Below are 18,507 nucleotides of genomic sequence, written 5' to 3'. Positions count from 1 at the left end.
TCTGCATGTCAGCCTTCACTCCAGACACACTTCACCTGGTTACGCTTTTAATACCAGAGAACCACCAGACGTTCAGGAGCAGGTTTCACCGCCTTTAGATGATTTATTAATAATACTGGTCATTTTATTGCTGTATGAAATAAGGAATATTTTACACCACTACTGAAAAACAAGCAAAATAATTAGTCCAGAGATTGTAAAGAAGAAGCAGCATTTACATCTCATTCATACAAATGAGCAGTTATGGGGTTAAGGGCCTTGCTCAGGGGCTCAGGAGTGGCACGGTTTTAAAATCACGTCCTTCAGATCCAAAGTCAAATGCCTTTACCACCAACCTACAACCTCTCTGATTATTACGCATCCTGAGCCCCGAAAAATGGCTTTGATCTTCTATAAAGTCTGCAAATCAAATGATTTGACAGTGTTACACTCGATCCAGGCTTTCGATTCGCTCATTTATACTCTGAGCTGTTCAGAGCTTTGCTCAGGAACCCAGTAGTGACAGCCTGATGATCCGAAGCCCAACATGGTAACCCCTGAGCTACTACTTCTCCATTTGAATGCACTGTTTGTCATACACAATTCGACTGAAAGCTGAATCGGTGTCAGGAGAAATGTATTTTTACGTTTTCATTAGAAGGAAGGAGTCTCCAGTGTCGACACTTCGTTCCAGTCAGAAGAAACCCTCTCGACGAACCCCTTATTTATTTCCATTCATAAGACCCATCAGACCCTCTGTAACAGCACGTCCCCATTGTCTCGTTTTTTACCTATCGTATTTTTTTTTATAAAAGAAACAACCCTGAAAAATATCACGTCGATGATCTGAGATTCACTGCTGTTTTTCTAAAGTGGCATTTACTCGCTCAGCTTCTGCTGCTCATGGTCTCGGATTGGAGAGGTCACGGGCTCCCTGGTGGTCCAGCAGCATTTACGGCGCCGCTGAATAGAATGCTAATGCCGCGTTCGGCCAGGTTCAGCTCGGTGTCATCTGCTTTTTGTAATAATTGTAATAATAGTAACCGCACCGACAGGAGCAGCAATATAAATATTAACCGTAACCATAGTAACAGAGAGACGTGGATTTAATGACGCGTTTCAGCAGGCTCTGAGGTCTTCGTCATGCCACGTTTTTTTTTTCCTCTCACTCTGAACGTCTGCCCTCTGATGTGTTTTAGAGGAAGTTGTTATCCGAGCAGCGCTCCCACTGGCGCAAAGCTCTGCTGCAGGCCCTGAGAGAGAGCAGGATGGTGTTAGGAAGCAGCAACCAGAGGAACTGGAAGGTCAGCATCTACCCGTTCCTGCGCATCCTCTCCGACGAGGATTACGTCAACATCATGCTGCAGGTACACACTGCCGTCCCTGTGTTTTTATTCTTGTTCTGTTATTCTAGTCGTTTATACAGTCATTATCATAACAATAATGATCTTCTTTTTGTAATCAATGATAGTAATTGTCAATTAGTTGAAATTTTATGCCTGAGGTCTGTACGGTGATTTGAAGATGTTTACTAATAAATTCCCACCCACTGCTAAACCACCTTTTATTGGAGGACATTTTCTTATTAGAGATCCATGTGGCTGATAGAGTTTCAATATGACAAGATCCACTCCACTCTATATAGTGGATTGTGATTGGCTGGAAGGAGTTCAGGTGTGAGTAGTGGATTGTGATTGGCTGGAAGGAGTTCAGGTGTAAATAGTAGATTGTGATTGGCTGGAAGGAGTTCAGGTTTGAGTAGTGGATTGTGGTTGGCTGGAAGGAGTTCAGGTGTGAATAGTAGATTGTGATTGGCTGGAAGTTCAGGTGTGAATAGTGGATTGTGATTGGCTGGAAGGAAGTTCAGGTGTGAATAGTGGATTGTGATTGGCTGGAAGTTCAGGTGTGAATAGTGGATTGTGATTGGCTGGAAGTTCAGGTGTAAATAGTAGATTGTGATTGGCTGCAAGTTCAGGTGTGTGTAGTGGATTGTGGTTGGCTGGAAGTTCAGATGTAAATAGTGAATTGTGATTGGCTGGAAGTTCAGGTGTAAATAGTGGATTGTGATTGGCTGGAAGGAGTTCAGTTGTGAATAGTGGATTGTGATTGGCTGGAAGGAGTTAAGGTGTAAATAGTGGATTGTGATTGGCTGGAAGTTCAGGTATGAATTAAGAGTGTTGGTAGTTTTTGTTTCAGTTCAATCTAAATGAATTTTCAGCTTATAAACACCTGTAACCATAGTAACATCCAGTTCCAACCCGAGTGAGACAGCGATTGTACACGTTTTCTAATGACGTCACTAAGAAATACGACTTATTTCATAAACGGTTTGAGGCACAAGATGAATTTGAGGAACTGTAGAAGAAAATGTTGAAATGAGAACCAGCACCAGGAGTTACTCCAACAGCTTCATTAGTATTGTAGATGCAGCACAGATGCAGATCTCTCTCTAAAAGCTATATGTTAGTTCTCATGTAAATAAATGTGATCTTCTGGCACTACTTTATGTGTCTGTGGTTTGAAGCAGCTGAATTGTAGATGTAACCAGCAGTATTTTGATCCGTTTAGTCAGTTTTACTCTACAAACATCAATAATAAGAAGTAAGCATGGTATATGGTGATATTCAGCAGCCAGGTGTGAGACCTTAAACCATTATAATGCTCTTCACTTCACCTCTGGACCTTCTTTACCCCCACATCTACACTAACACCCTGGAACACCTCACATATATCATAGTGCGAGTTCCTGTGGGTTTCAACATGTTCAGACAGAAAAAAGCCTGTATCTTCTGCTTAAATTTATTCTTTTATATGCTGTATGTATTGTTCATGATGATCAGGGATTGGCCAACCTGCCACCCAGCGGAGACTCTGTGCTTTTCTTGGCGAAGGACCTGGGCAACAGAGTCCACAACGTGTACTGCATCCAACAGAAGAGCCACAGCCAGATCATGGAAAAACTGGGCAACATCTACAACTTGTATGTGAAGCTGCTTGGAAAAGATACCGAGGTACCAAATCTGCCTGTCGATACTAGAAAAGGTTCTACCACAGTTCAGTGTTTAAGTTCTGACCATATCAGTTTCATCCAGAGAAGAAACACATGAAGGTCAATATAATGTTGTATTATTAAATAAATGTGTGTAATTGTTGTGTTCTGTGCGATTCCAGCCGTGCAACCTGTTGCCACGGGAGCGATGGTGTGCTTTGGAGGAGGAGCACACCGCTGGCCCCTCCCTTCTGAGTGATGACACACCCTGGCCTCACATGCTGGTCATTCAGCTGGGCAGTTTCCTGGTGGATCTGCTGGTGCGGGAAGTCAAAATCCCAAACAACATCCTGAACCCCGCCCAGGAGAACAAGCTCATCCCCGTCCTCTATCACATGTACACATTCCGCAGCAACCGGCAGGTGAGACTCGTAACTGCATCTTACTACGGTTACAGGTGTTTATACGCAGAAAATTCATTTACAATGATAATTCTACTGACCAATCACAATCCACTATTCACACCTGAACCTCCAGCCAATCACAATCCACTATTCACACCTGAACTTCCAGCCAATCACAATCCACTATTCACACCTGAACTTCCAGCCAATCTCTATCCACTATTCACACCTGAACTTCCAGCCAATCACAATCCACTATTCACACATGAACTTCCAGCTAATCAGAATCCAGTATTTACACTGACCAGAGGATAAATACCAAAGTGTAGAAATTAGAGAAGGCATCAGGCAGGGTTGATGATGGAATTAGGTTTCTGTCTGTGTGGATTTTTGGTCTCCACTGCATCTGTATGAGCTTCCTTCAGGTTCTAAAGTTTTCTAGCACTTCTCAAAAACTCACTGGCTCCTTATGAATACCTGCTGCCATGGAATGGTATTAATAAATAATTAGGAACATAGATTCAGTCTAGAATGTTCTACAGAGACACCTTGGACCATCAGAACCAGAGAGAGATAGATCGATTTCTAAATATTATAAAGACTTCGCATCAACAGAACGAAACTTGGCAGCTCCATCCAAGTCCTTTCCAATCTCAGGAGGCCACGAGTAATTGAACAAATCAAATGCTTTAAAACAGTTGTTATATTTTGTGATTCATTCATTACTCACACTAATAAAGTGCTTAGAACTTTATTACTCAGAGAGGGAGAAGGAAAGTTGAAGTGATCTGAACTGCTCTCAAGAGATAAGAGTAGGAGATTCTCATCTTTATTCCAGTGTGGAGCATGAGGAGCCACCAGGACAATCTCGTGCATCAGTGAGTAAATCAGAGCAGCTTCCTGTGGGTTCTGTATTTCCATGTGTCTACTGTGCAGAGCACTGCGAGTAATCCCAAGCCCCTGGTACATGACCTAGTGTGTGTATGCGAGATGACGTTTGTGGAGCTGTTCACGTGTTAGTGTTTGATCACGTGTGCAGCTCTGTCTGGTGTTGATCCCTTTTTTGCTATGGTGTTTGATCTGTCTATTTTATTTATAAATTAATTAATTTTTACTCTAATCTGTGGGTCCACTGAGTGAAGTCCAGCTACAAGTTTCTTGTTTACACAAAGACCAGATCAGAGCTTCATCTTTAATGATTAGTTTGTCAGGTTTAGTGGCTACAGAGCAGAGTAAAGTCTTTCTAAGAGCTGTCTTTAGGCAAATAATTTACATAAATGAACAGGATTGACTTTAACAAAAAATCTGATTCTATACACTAGATTACTTTTCTGGCAAAACTTCAGCCACCAAACCAACCACCAGACTAACAAACAAACTGACCTAAAAGACCAACCACTGGAGTAACCGCCAGACCAACCACCAGACTAACCGACAAACTGATCTAAAAGACCAACCACTGGAGTAACCACCACACCAATCACTACACTAACTGACAAACTGATCTAAAAGACCAACCACTGGAGTAACCACCAGACTAACCAACAAACTGACCAACAAACTGATCTGAAAGACTAAACCACCAGACCAACCACCAGAGTGACCACCAGAACAACCATCAAACTGACCTAAAAAGCAACCACCAGTATAACCACCAGACCAACCACAAGACTAACCAACAAACTGATCTAAAAGACCAACCACTGGAGTAACTACCAGACTAACCAACAAACTGACCTGAAAGACTAACCACCAGACCAACCACCAGACAAACCATCAAACTGACCTAAAAAGCAACCACCAGAGTAAACACCAGACCAACCACAAGACTAACCACCAAACCGACTAAAAGAACCACCAGACCAACCACCAGAGTAAACACCAGACTAACCATCAAACTGGCCTAAAAGACCAACCACCCGAGTAACCACCAGCCTAGCCACCAGAACATCCACCAGAGTAAACACCAGACTAACCATCAAACTGACCTAAAAAAAGCAACCACCAGAGTGACCACCAGGCTAACAATCGAACCGACTGAAAGACCACCCAACAAACCAACCACAAGTTGATAAATCCTTGATTTCAGACATTTCTTATTGATTGAACACACACACGTCTCTAAAACAGTTGTGGATTACCTGCTAGAGTATTCTAGTCTTTCTACATCCTGTTTGGTCGCATTATATTTGCAGGTGTGATGACACCAGTTCTTAATGAAACATCCTTTACATTTCTTTATTTTTTGGACCAGACTTTAGTTTCTCCTCTTCCTTTATACTACCAGATAATTTCGCTTATTCTGCTCACAGCCGCATACATCAGTATGAATTATGGGACCATTTTTCTTGCTAGAATGGACACGGCAAACGAAGAAGACCGAATGCTCCTAAACTAATTCCTTTTTTACTGAGCTCTTAATTGGCCTGGTGATTTACGGGCCGGGGGGGGTACACCTGTGGATGAAGGTGGATGATGGATTGAGTGAGAGATTGGATTCCTCCCTGTGCTGCTGTGCTGGTTTGAGCAGCAGGAAGGAGATCTCGACTGGTGCTCGTAGTCGTGATGAGACACGATGTAGGTCACAGGTTCAGAAACATCCAGAAGAAGACTTTGCTACATTTGTATAAAGATTTAAAATTATTTTTAGTAAGGAGAAATGACTGGAGCTGTATGCTTTTAGTGCTATTTTTAGACAATACGCACAGCATGCTGCTCTGTCGAGTGTTTTCAGCTGATTTTTGACAGCCCTTGTAAAGGCTTGTAGAAGGTTTGTCTTCCTGTAGAAGAACCCAGATTTTTCTTGTTTTATGAACAAAGATTACAATCTTCCATCTCTAATGACAACTGGGGCTCCAGAAGAGCTTGTGTTGAGCAGTGCTGAAACCTGCAAAGCACGTTTCTCTTGGGTTACTTGAATAAAAGCAGCATCACAAACACCAGACACTGAATTTCTTTATTAAATGCAAGGAATTAATGATGATGATCCAAAGTGTACGACAGGGTGGAGAGAGGAATTGTGGTATTGTATGAGGAAGTCAGGTGTGTCAGAGAAGTATGTGAGGGTGGTGCAGGACATGTATGAGGACAGTGTGACAGCAGTAAAGTGTGCAGTAGCAACGACAGACTGGTTTAAGGTGGAGGTTGGACTGCATCAAGGATCGGCTCTGAGCCCTTTTTTGTTTGTAGTGGTGATGGACAGGTTGACGGACGAGGTCAGACAGGAATCTCCTTGAACTATAATGTTTGTGGATGATATTGTGATTTGTGGTGAGAGTAGTGAGCGGGTTACAGGGAGAAGAGGTGGAGAAGGTGGAGGAGTTCAGGTACCTGGGGTCAACAGTGCAAAGTAATGGAGAGTGTGTTAGAGAAGTGAAGAAAAGAGTGCAGGTAGGGTGGAGTGGGTGGAGAAGAGTGATAGCAGGAGTGATTTATGATAGAGTATCTGTGAGAGTAAAAGGGAAAGTTTATAGAACTGTGGTGAGACCTGAGATATGGTATGGTTTAGAGACAGTGGCTTTGAGTAAAAGACAGGAGGTGGAGCTGGAGGTAGATGTTCATTGGGAGTGATGAGGATGGACAGGATTAGAAATTAGTTTATTGAAGGGACAGTGCATGTAGGATGTTTTTGAGACAAGGTGATGGAGGCGAGATTGAGATGGTTTGGACATGTTCAGAGGAGGGACATGGGATATATCAGTAGAAGAATGCTGAGGATGAAGCCACCAGGAAGAAGGAAAAGGGAAGGCAAAGGAGGAGGTTTATGGATGTGGTGAGGGAAGACATGCAGGTGGTTGGGGTGAAAGAGGCAGATGTAATGGACAGGGGGGTATGGAGACCGATGATCCCCTAATGGAAGCACCCGAAAGTTGCTGTTGTTCCTCAGGTTCCATTCACACTACATTCTCTACTAACTCTGAACATCAACATATCCTCACATCATCAAATCCTGCTTTTCTGTTAGATGGAGTGAGTTCTTTGTCTTGGAGACACTGGATTATACAAATCCCCTACCTGCCACATCTCCATCTTTAACGATTAAGGTAGTGAGAACCTGGATGTGCCTCCACTTGTTTCTGAGGCACCCAAAATCCCACGCTTTAACCCTCACGACAGGCATATACAGTCGGCGAGAAAACGCACATAAAGCGCGAGAGCCAAGAAGAAGATGTCCGAGATGCACAGAGATACAAGCTGTCCATCACTATCCAAGTGAGGGAGGAGATATTTTGCTTCCCTCACAGAGAGTTTCAGCAAATCACAGACAATCCTCCATGGTGTTCACCATCAAAAGAGCATTTTCTTATTAATGGACTTTTTGGTACAATTAAAGTAAATTAGGACATTCATCTTTAGGTTTAATACCACACTCATTTCCTCGTACTCTGCTTCCAAGATTTAATGTCTAATGGCCACGTTTGCTGATGCTCAATAATGGATGCAAGTAAAATTAGTCGTTGTAGCAGGAAGGAGATTTGTATGGTCCAGTGTCTCCAAGATAAAGCAGGAGAAACCACAGCTGGTGTTACCTTGCTTTGCCTTCTGCAGCAGCATCCAATTTCCTTTTGGTACCAACTAACTGTGTGCCAAGTGTTTTCTTCTTGGCAAATCAGGATAATGATCTATGTCTGATCATCTGGTTTCTTCTCCTCAAATGATACTCTAGATTGGTTTCATCAAACCACACCCAATCCTCACCCAACTACAGTCAGAAGCCATGGAAACCAAGCTGACCTTTGACTCGTATGTGATACCCATGCTGTGCCCACCAGTGCCCTGGACATCAGCCAAGAGTGGGGCTTACCTCCTGACTCCCACCAAGCTCATGCGCTCAGTTGAAGGCGCCATCCAGCACCAGCTGCTGCTGGAGAAGCGCCCAGATGAGGAGCTTCATGCTGTGCTGGACTCCCTCACTCAGCTGGGCAACTGCGCCTGGAGGATCAACAAACCCCTCTTAGACATCATCATTTCCATCTTCAACGATAAAGGTAGTGAGAAGCTGGACGTTCCTCCACCTGTTTCCGAGGCACCGGAAATTCCACGATTCAACCCTCATGATCCGACGTACACCCCTGCCGAGAAAGCCCACATAAAGCGCGAGGCTACGAAAGCGAAGAAGAAGATGGCCGAGATGCACAGTCTGCGCATGGATGCGCTCTACAAGCTGTCCATCGCCAATCACGTAAGGGATGAGGTCTTTTGGTTCCCTCACAACATGGATTTCCGAGGGCGTACTTACCCGTGCCCGCCCTACTTCAACCACCTGGGAAGCGACGTAACCAGAGCCGTCTTGCTCTTTGCTGAGGGGAAGCCATTGGGTCCTAAAGGCTTGGATTGGTTGAAGATCCATCTGGTGAACCTTACAGGCTTGAAGAAACGGAGCTCACTTACTGGGAGACTGGAATACGCCAACACCATCATGGAAGACATCTTGGACTCAGCAGACAATCCTTTAACAGTAGGTGATGACTTTATACAAAATTAATATCATACCTGCCCTGAACTGGAAGGTTTCATGTAACTTAGGTTCGCTTTAGAAGATGACAGGATATCTGAACATGTCTGTTAGCTAGCTTATCTTCTGTTACTAATCAACCAAATCATGGTGTGTTTTCAAGAGGTTTTAAACATAGTCAAGTAAATACAGTGGGGGAAATACTGATGTGATCCCCTGCTGATCTTGAGTTTAACAAAGAAATGAACAGTCTAGAATTATTATGGTGGGTTTATTTTAACAGAGAGAAAGAATCTAAAAAAAAAATCAATAAAAAACATTAAAGAATAAATTTTTATTTGATCGAGTGAAGTAAGTGTTTGATCCTGAACCAAATTAGCAAGAATTCTGAATCCCACACACCCAAATGTGTCCCTTTAGGAAGGTTCTCCTAATATCAACTCATTATGTGTATAAAAGACACCAGTCACAGAATCAACCTCTTCTATTCAAACCTCTCCACCACCATAGAGGAGACCAAAGAGCTGTCAAAGGGACGAGATTGAAGACCTGCACAAGGCTGGAATGGGCTACAAAACCATCAACAAGAAGCTTGGTGAGAAAGAGACCACTGTTGGTGCCATAATTCGAGAGCTCTATAGCAGGAGATCTTCCACCAAATCCAACCCATAAAAGCATCTTTATAGAGCGGACTTTATGCACAGGGGCATTGCCATGCTGGAACTGGTTTGGGTCTCCTAAATCAAGTGAAGGGAAAATTTGAAACGGAGACTGATGATCCGCTGTGGCGAAGAAGTAGTAGTAGTAGTTACGGTTAATGTTCTGACGCATCCGAAGATTAAGTATCACTTTACAAGTGTTATTTTTACAATAGTAAGATCACATGGGTTTATAACAAAATTGAGTGGAGCACCTTCCCAGAAGAGTGGAGCACCTTCCCAGAAGAGTGGAGCACCTTCCCAGAAGAGTGAGCACCTTCCCAGAAGAGTGGAGCACCTTCCCAGAAGAGTGGAGCACCTTCCCAGAAGAGTGGAGCACCTTCCCAGAAGAGTGGAGCACCTTCCCAGAAGAGTGGAGCACCTTCCCAGAAGAGTGGAGCATGTTATAACATTGAATGGAGACTATATAATAAAAATGGCGTATCTTCGCAGTTACTATAAATATATTTAATGTATGTAAAAATGTGCTTTTTATCTCCTAACCACTGCCTTTGCTGTGCATTTTCTCCTCTTCGTGGTTGGCAGGTCTGATGTTTATGTGGATGTGTGTCATGTCCCCGGAGTGACAGAGCTGCCTTGCATTGTTTTTTTAGGGGAGGAAGTGGTGGATGAATGCTGATGAGCCTTGGCAGACTCTGGCATGCTGCATGGAAATAGCAAATGCCTCCAGGTCACATGACCCCACGCAGTTCATCTCGCATTTCCCTGTACATCAGGTATGTCTGTGTTTTCTATATTTTCTGTGTGGAAATAGAAGCGATGGAAACTGGGCATTTAAAGACCAACCCTGACCTCGTCTCGTCTCGTCTCGTCTCCACCAGCACTTTGTGTCGCTTTAATTTGGATTTGACACCCCATTAAAACTCGCTGTGGATTCTCTCCTGGCTTTCAGCACAGTGCTGTGACTGGAATGGGTCTCGTTCAATTCATCGTTTTTAGTCTGAATTTTAGACACAGTCTGGTTGCTTGTTTAAACAAAACATGATGAATTACAGAAATCATTACGTGCCTTATTTCCTTCCTTAACTATAGAACAACTAATCGTTTATTGCGATTTGATTTATTTATTCGTTCCTGTCGTTCAGTAAAAATGTTATACAGGACACTTTCTTAATTAGAAAACCACAACTGGTGCTTCAGAGCTGTCACCACACCCCAACGTTTGGTAGAAGAGAAGTCAGAAGCAATTTTGCAGACGCCCTTATCCAGAGCGACCACTGGGCAGTTAGGGGTTAAGGGCCTTGCTTAAGGGCTTGGATTTTACCTCACAACCTTTTGATCAGTAGGCAAACATCTTGACTACTGGGCTGCCACTACTAGGAAGGTGGCATTTTAGTGGTTGAGGCATTGGACTTTGGATCTGATGGTCATCAGTTCAAATCCCACACACACCAACCTGCTTCTACTAGGCCCGTGAGCAAGGCTCTTAACCCCATAGCTGCTCAGGTGTGTGAATGAGATCAATGTAAGTCACAAGAGCGTCTACCAAACACCTTAAATGCAAAAGCCGCATCTCAAGTTCTTAGATCGCATCCCAAACCAGTATTTGAATAATATTGGGGCAGCTAATTCAGTGTACATTGTGTAGTTTGGGATGAATTCTTACTGCATTTATATTCCTGTCATTTGTGCGAGAAGAGTTACAAGTAGACTCGAGTAGCCTGCAATACCCTTTTCTACCAGAGAGAGCGACATTTCACACATTTAAGTGTATCATTCTATCTGTGTGTTCATTTGCTTTATGATAAAATGATAGGAATCATTTGGATTGTTATTAATTATATACTAAAGGAGGGTCATATTGCTCACCATTTCCTGATTCATTCAGGACGGCTCCTGTAATGGCCTCCAGCATTACGCCGCTCTGGGTCGTGACGTGATCGGTGCAACGTCGGTGAACTTAATGCCATGTGATGAACCGCAGGATGTCTACAGTGGTGTGGCTCAACAGGTGAGTGAGCATTAACAGCCAGAAAGCTTCCTATGAAACCTCCAGAGCCGGAACCAGGCTCAGATCTTTCTTCCTTGTCTTTCTTTTTACCTCTTCAGTAAGTGTGTGTGTGTGGGTCTCGTTTTTAACAAGAGATGCCGACGTCTGAGGTTTAGAAAAGTGAGAGGTGACACGAAAGGCTTGTGTTCCAACAAGACTGCAAAGTTTTAATGGCCTGCCGTATTGATTTCGTCTGTGCAGGGAGTGTGAGTGTGAACCCTGAGTAAAACTCCGTCCACTTCTGGCCAGAAACATCAAACCTCCCTGCAGATTTAAACATGATGGCTGGGCGTCTTGGGGAAAGTCTTGAGTCTGGGTTTGGAACACAACCTCAGTGTCTTTGGACTCGTTTAAAGCAGCAGTATGTCATTTTATAGAACATGGCCCTGGATATGACCTCCATGTTCCTGAAGAAAAAGGAGCAGCTTTGAGCCTTTTGTTGGTCCCTTAGTCTCCACTATTGTTATCATTTTCTCCACAAGTCCATAAGAACTAATCATGTTGAGCTGTTTGATGTTCATGATCGATCCTAGCTCAGGGTGAAAGCACTAGCTGTGGAGCGTGAAGGTGGTAGGAGACGGTGTTCTCCGTCATCCGACTGATCGTCGATCAGGAGAATCGGATGAAGCAGGTACCCAAGACCTTTTCCTGCTGTGTGTGTGTTCCAGGTGGAGGAGTTTCGAGCCCGAGACGCCGCTAAAGGCATGAAGATCGCCCAGGTGCTGGAGGGCTTCATCAGCAGAAAGGTGGTGAAGCAAACGGTGATGACTGTGGTCTACGGGGTCACGCGCTTCGGTGGACGGCTGCAGATCGAAAAGCGCCTCAAGGAGATCGATGACTTCCCCAAGGTAGGAAAGGGGGAGTGGGAGAAGACGAGACGAGTAGCAGTGATTTCATCTGTTTATTTATGATTCAGAGCTGCATTACAGAGATGTACACTACACACAAAACTTAGTGGACACCTGAGCACTTTTTAAACATCCCATTCCACATATAACTCTGTTATAATGAGCTCCATTCTTCTGAGATGATGTTCCACCAGATTCTGTGGGGATTCATTCAGCAACAAGGGTGAAGGTAAGAAAGTGAAGAGACCTGGAGTGTGCAGTGTTCACTACGAGGTCGGGGGTTCAGTCCTACTAAAGCTCTGTAGCAGGAGATCTTCCACATATTCCAACCAATAGGGATTAATTCCATGCTCCTGCATCTGAAGTTTTGGGTTTTGCTGTTTAGATGAGGACCACTTATGTGTGCCGGGTGTCCCAATACATGTGGAAGTGCATGTGGAAGTCAAAACTCATCCATCGTTTGTCAGAAAGTTTGAGAAGAAAGTGGTGGTGTGTAACACAAAAGACCCAGAAATCATTTCATTCTTCTTTTCTTCGTCTCAGAGCTGTTTTTCAAGTTGTTTTCATCTGTGGACAAACAAGAGATTGACTCGAGATCTGCCGCAAAATAGCATGTAATTATCACCTTGAGGGAGTCAGCGAGAAACCAGTGTGTGTGTGTGTGATTAGAGTGTATGATTATGAATGCAGGTGTGTGTGTGTGTGTGTGTGTATAAAGGAATCAGGACTCAGCACCTTTTCGAGGTTGCCAGGACGTCCCGGGTAGCAGCGGGTAATGCGTCCTCTAGGGAAAAACCTCACTCTGAAACGTTTTGTCTGCAGGAGTATATCTGGGACGCCTCACACTACCTAGTGCATCAGGTCTTCAGCAGCTTGAAGGAAATGTTCACCGGGACGAGAGAGATCCAGGTACACTTCATCACACTCCACGCAATCCAACAGGACGTCCCATATTTTCACCTGAGGCACCAATAATCTCCTTCACACTGTAGATGTTTAACACACGAGAGCTTGAACCCTGGTTCCAACAGAAGAGAGACTGTAGATGTGTCACATGTACTTTTACAGCATTATGAAATTCTTTCTTCGCATTTCCCAGCGATGTTTGAGTCAAAGCGCAGGGTGGGCAATGATACAGCGCCCCCTAGAGCACAAAAGGTTAGGGGCCTTGCTTAAGGGCCCTAAGTGTGGCAGATTGGCGATGCCGGGTCTTAAACCCCCGACCTCGTAGAGGCAAACCTTTAAATTTACGGATCGGTACAAACCTCGGTTTTTAAATCCCACTTCGGTTCGGTTTCATTTCTATACAGTTGTTGGGAAAAATCTTTTTTTTTTTTTTTAATAACACCGTTTTTTTATTATTATCAGCATTTGCGAACATTGTAAACAGTTACAAAAAAATAATTACAATTTAAACAATTTTAAATAAAAGGTTTCCTTGGTTTAAATAAAAAAGAAATTATATAAAAATAAAATAGAATAAATCCAATTAATTCACTTTTTATTTTTTTTATTATTTTATTATTTATTTATTTTTTTTTTTTATTGAATAATCGAGTGTGTGTGTGTGTGTGTGTGTGTGTGTGTGTTTTTCTTTTTTTTACATTTAATATTTATTCGAGCGTACTTTAACAAATGTCTGCATTTAAGAAACACACGATTCTTTTTTTTTTTCAGTTTATTTATTCAGAAATAAATTCCTTCCTTCATTCACTCCCTCGATACGCGGAATTGTCAGAATTTTCTCCTTTTAGCTGTTAAATAATGCAAATAATGCACTTGTCAAATAATCACTGTTATTTTAATGAATTGTTCAGATTCCTTCATGCGTTTAGCTTCGTAATGCAGTAGTGCTGCTGAGCCCGTGCACCTGCCTGCTTCTTACGGTGCAGTGGAATGGATTCTTCTGAAAAAAACCCTGCTGGAGAAACCCAGACGGGGCCCAGACGCTCTGAAAAATACCCCTTAGCCCACATTCTCATTAAAATAGGTCAGAAAAAAAAACAACAAGGAGAAGGAGAAAAAGGAGAGGTGGTGATGAGGAAGGTGGTACATCTTGGCGCTGATCTTCCACACCTGGCTGCATGTGTTGGGGGAAAATAACTGGGGCATTAAATGAGGAGCGGGGGTGGGGGTGTCTGGATCGACTAGCATGGGGACTGAACTGCTTTTATACATGGAAAAAGGAGGAATTTATATCTTTGCAGTTCTCTGGAGGAAACCCTTTTGGGAACCTTCTCCGGCTTCTGCTCTGAATCAGCAGGTTTATTTAAATGGGGCTCAGCAACACCTGGTCACCTGTTTTATCTCCATTCCTCAGCCATACTTAGAAACACAGTTGCGTGAGAGAGAAGACCAGTAGTCTGGTGAGCTTCTGTTGTCTTGCTGAGGTCGCTAATCCCAGACAGTTGAACTCGGTTGTGTTATTACCTACGCTAGATAACCTCCAGGAAGCCAAGATCTCATTCTTATGGTATTAAACTCATTCCTGTTGGTGAAAATCTTTTTCATTTACTCTCAAATGTGGACGTTTACTGACACATTGCTCTATTTCCCCAAATTTGTACCATTAGGTTGGTATATCCTTTTTGAAAATCCCATTCCACATCTACTCCCCATTTTGCTCTTATAATGAGCTCCAATCTTCTGGAAAGATGTTCTTTTAGATTTGTGCTTGGAGTTCTAGGTCTTTAAATCATCAACAGATCTTTAGATCTCCATGTAACTTGGCCTCTAATGCTCATTGAAATTCTCTCGCAGAACTTTAATGTTTTTGTTTAGTTTTTTTGTTCGTCTCTTTCAATGGTCCGTATATGATTCGCTGTGTAACGACTACAAAAGAGACCAAAAACCAAAAGTCAAAGATCAAAAGTCTTAAAATTGACTTGGTGAAACCTGCAGAAACACTGAAATCCAGCCCATGGAAAGCAGATCTTCATGAAGCTGGCTTTGGAAAATGTAATGCTCATGCAGCCAAAAACATTTTATTCAATTGTGTACCTTCAAAAGTTTGTGTGAACAGTTTGTGAAAGAACCACATACGGTTGGAAAAGTCTGGTGTGCCAATACTTTTAGAGACGTAGCCTAACAGCAGTAAACATCCTCTTTTTTTTCCTAATGAGGCCAAAAGACTCCTGAAGTTCCAGCCTTACCTCTTACTATTACTAAGACCTGAGAATGGAGACTCCTTCCCAAAATATCCCGATATAAAACTACTGCATCCAGAGACTTCCTGGACATTTAAAAGAAGCAGGAGATCGTGAACATTTCTGTAGCACTAGTTTATATTTGGTTGCAGTTATTGTGACTGTGCTGGTTATTACGACTGTACCTGAGGTGACCTTGTGTTTATTTGCAGGACTGGCTAACGGAGAGTGCGCGGCTAATCGCTAAGTCAGGCAGCACGGTGGAGTGGGTGACCCCTCTGGGACTGCCCATCGTCCAGCCCTACCACCGCACCAGGAACCACGTGGTGAGTGTCGTCACACGTCCCTCACTACAGTCCTGTCCGTTATTGATTCTATCCCTTTTAGTCTAAATGTAACCTTCTGGACCTTTCAGAGTTAATGTTAAAAAAAAAAAAAAAAGAGTGAAAGATCTGACCTGGAGGTGACTTCCCCTCCCCAGACGCTAATAAATTCCCGAGTGGAGAAACTCTATCGCTCCCGGTTGTACGCTCTGTGCAGCTCCGAGTGAAAGATCTCAGATTTCTGGATCTGATGAAGGAAAAATGACGGCAGCAGCAGCTTAATCACAGCTTGTTTTTCTTCCTGCTTGAGGGTGTCTGATCTGACGTTATTTACTTCCTGTAATTAGCTGATTAATGCTAAACTTATTAATTAATCAGGCAGAAGACTCTCGGAGATCTCAGAACACAAACGCCTGAGGAAACAAAACCGGAAAAAATCTCATTAAAACGTTTTATTTTTTACAGAAGTACTTTGTGAAACTCGCCATAAATGTTCTTCACTAGTTGAAGATTTCTTTCTTTCTTGTGATCCAGTTCATCCCAGATCAGTTCAATAGGAGTTATGTGCGGTGATTGTGCAGGTCGTCCATGATAGATATCAGTCCAGATGGAACTGCATGGTGTTAAAGTATGGAATAGGAGCCATGTTGGTTCAGGATTCCTTTCTTTTCCAGAACCTTCCCTGCTCCAGAACAACCCCAAACCATTAAACTTCCACCTCCATGTGTGAGTGTGGGGTTGAGGGAGTCTGATCACATCTTCTCTCCTGTTCTCCTTCTTACACAAGTTCTTCTGATTAGTGTTCTAGAGCCTCTAGACTCCCATTAAAACATTTTTATAATAATGTAATTATTGATTTAATAAAGGTAATATTGATGTTCTTCAGGTCACAATGATGATCTTCATGGCTACTCAGGAGGACAAAAGACACACTGCTTTATAAAACCCTCCCAAGTCGGGCGTTTCTGCTGCCCCTCAAAGGCCTTTTCACAGCTGCGAGTCAAACTGAAAGCTATGAATTTGAGCAGTTTTGCACCCTGTGCTGCTGTCAAACCGTGTTAGCAACGTTAACAAGGCAGTAACGGCAGCACAGCGGTGGCCTGTAGTGCGTACGGGAGATCCAGAGCACTAACGTTCCTCTCCTGCAGAGAGCATCTGGCAACCCGTCTGTTTGATCCTCACTAGGAGGCCTGCTGCTTAAGTAGTGTGGATTAAAAGGAAAGGTTTGAGAATTAGTTACTCTGATGTGTCTGTATGGAGTCCACCATGGTGAACCATGGGCCCACCGTGCACCTCACTACGGATTCTACATTATCTCCATAAATCCAACATTCAATCAATATGAATGAATGATACGCCATATCTTGCACATGCATCCTTAAACGCTCACCCAGCCCTGGATTATTGCTTACGTATAAGCTGTGTTGCATAGAAGAAAACATATAAACCGTAGATGTGGTCAGCGTGGACGTTCGGACAATATAAAAGCAGCAAAGCGTGTACTGATCATCCTAGGGTATCTCGTCATATTGCACGAGCGATTCTTCCCGTCAGTCTCCCCCTCCTCCTTCCAAATTTCATTTCATCCTGTGCCACAATCACTTTCACAGCTTTCTGGCTTTCGGCTTTTCCCAAGCAGGCGGCGGATGTGATGTGGAACTGCTCCCTAACGGCTCGTGTTAAACTCATCGGCGGCGTGAAAGGAGGTGCGAGCTGCCTGTTCTGTAAAAGTGGGCAATATGTCTGGATGTCATTCTTGTCTAGCGACTTCCTGGATCCGAGTATATGAGAAGCAGAGGAGCACCTGTGCCATCTAGTCTGGATGTGATGATGAAGGCAGTCGCAGGCCGTCACTTTTTTTCTCGTATGTTATTCTGACCCTCTGAACAAACATCGTAACTCGGCTCTGATTTCAGGTTGTTACTTTTTATCGGACTTTTATGGAATTTCTGATGACGGCCGTCGTTAAGCGTGAGCAGTGCACCTTCACCAATTATTCACAGTTTAATTGGCCTTAATCGTGAAACCTGAACACACACACACACACACACACACACACCTCACCCCAGACAGTTTCTTTCTGATGTATGCTCTCCTTCTGGATTTTGTTACTACAAACAATAACCAAAAACACATCGTGTGTGTGTGTGTGTGTGTGTGTGTGTGTGTGCACACTTTATAAAAGTAAAATTAAATTCCCATAAAAACTTCTTGAAAAGATGCATCTGTGTCACTGCTGTGCAGAATATATAGGATATCAAACAGTTTTGGAGGCAGCTGTCCATGGTCCTTAAGACACAATAACAGCAAAATATTGTCTAATTATCGTTAGCGATAAAATCCCCCCAAAATATCGATATCACCCCTCACACCCTTCTAATCACAATTATGTGTCTTTATCTCAAAGCCCGACGGTGTAAGATGAAGAGGAAAATAGGCGTGTAGGATCTTGTGTAGCCTCGTATCTCTCCATCAATACGTGCCTCCTGTAACGGGTTGCCAAATACCTCGGAACGCAAGGCGTCCAGTTGTTAACCCTTCCATCATTCTTCCCCTTGTTTATTCTCAGTAAGTGGCCTCACACTGAGGTCAAAGGTGCAGGCTGGCATTATAAAACATCCCTCCTCATTTTCAGGTGTCAGCTCTTCTCCACC

The 18,507-nt window shown here is 43.3% G+C and overlaps 1 protein-coding gene across 1 annotated transcript in view; it reads left to right on the top strand.

Annotated features, from left to right (window-relative positions):
• The window catches only part of polrmt (polymerase (RNA) mitochondrial (DNA directed)), a 41,611-nt gene that overhangs the window by 11,482 nt on the left and 11,622 nt on the right, over positions 1-18,507 (top strand). The window contains exons 7-15 of the mRNA XM_046857654.1: positions 1,179-1,346; positions 2,820-2,990; positions 3,151-3,390; positions 8,039-8,830; positions 10,140-10,262; positions 11,375-11,497; positions 12,205-12,384; positions 13,207-13,293; positions 15,743-15,856. Of these exons, the coding sequence (XP_046713610.1) occupies positions 1,179-1,346; positions 2,820-2,990; positions 3,151-3,390; positions 8,039-8,830; positions 10,140-10,262; positions 11,375-11,497; positions 12,205-12,384; positions 13,207-13,293; positions 15,743-15,856 (1,998 nt within the window). The remainder of the gene's footprint in view (positions 1-1,178; positions 1,347-2,819; positions 2,991-3,150; positions 3,391-8,038; positions 8,831-10,139; positions 10,263-11,374; positions 11,498-12,204; positions 12,385-13,206; positions 13,294-15,742; positions 15,857-18,507) is intronic.

The sequence above is a fragment of the Silurus meridionalis genome, chromosome 9 (assembly GCF_014805685.1).
Source record: "Silurus meridionalis isolate SWU-2019-XX chromosome 9, ASM1480568v1, whole genome shotgun sequence".
NCBI lineage: Eukaryota > Metazoa > Chordata > Actinopteri > Siluriformes > Siluridae > Silurus > Silurus meridionalis.
This window is presented reverse-complemented; position numbering and strand designations above follow the sequence as displayed.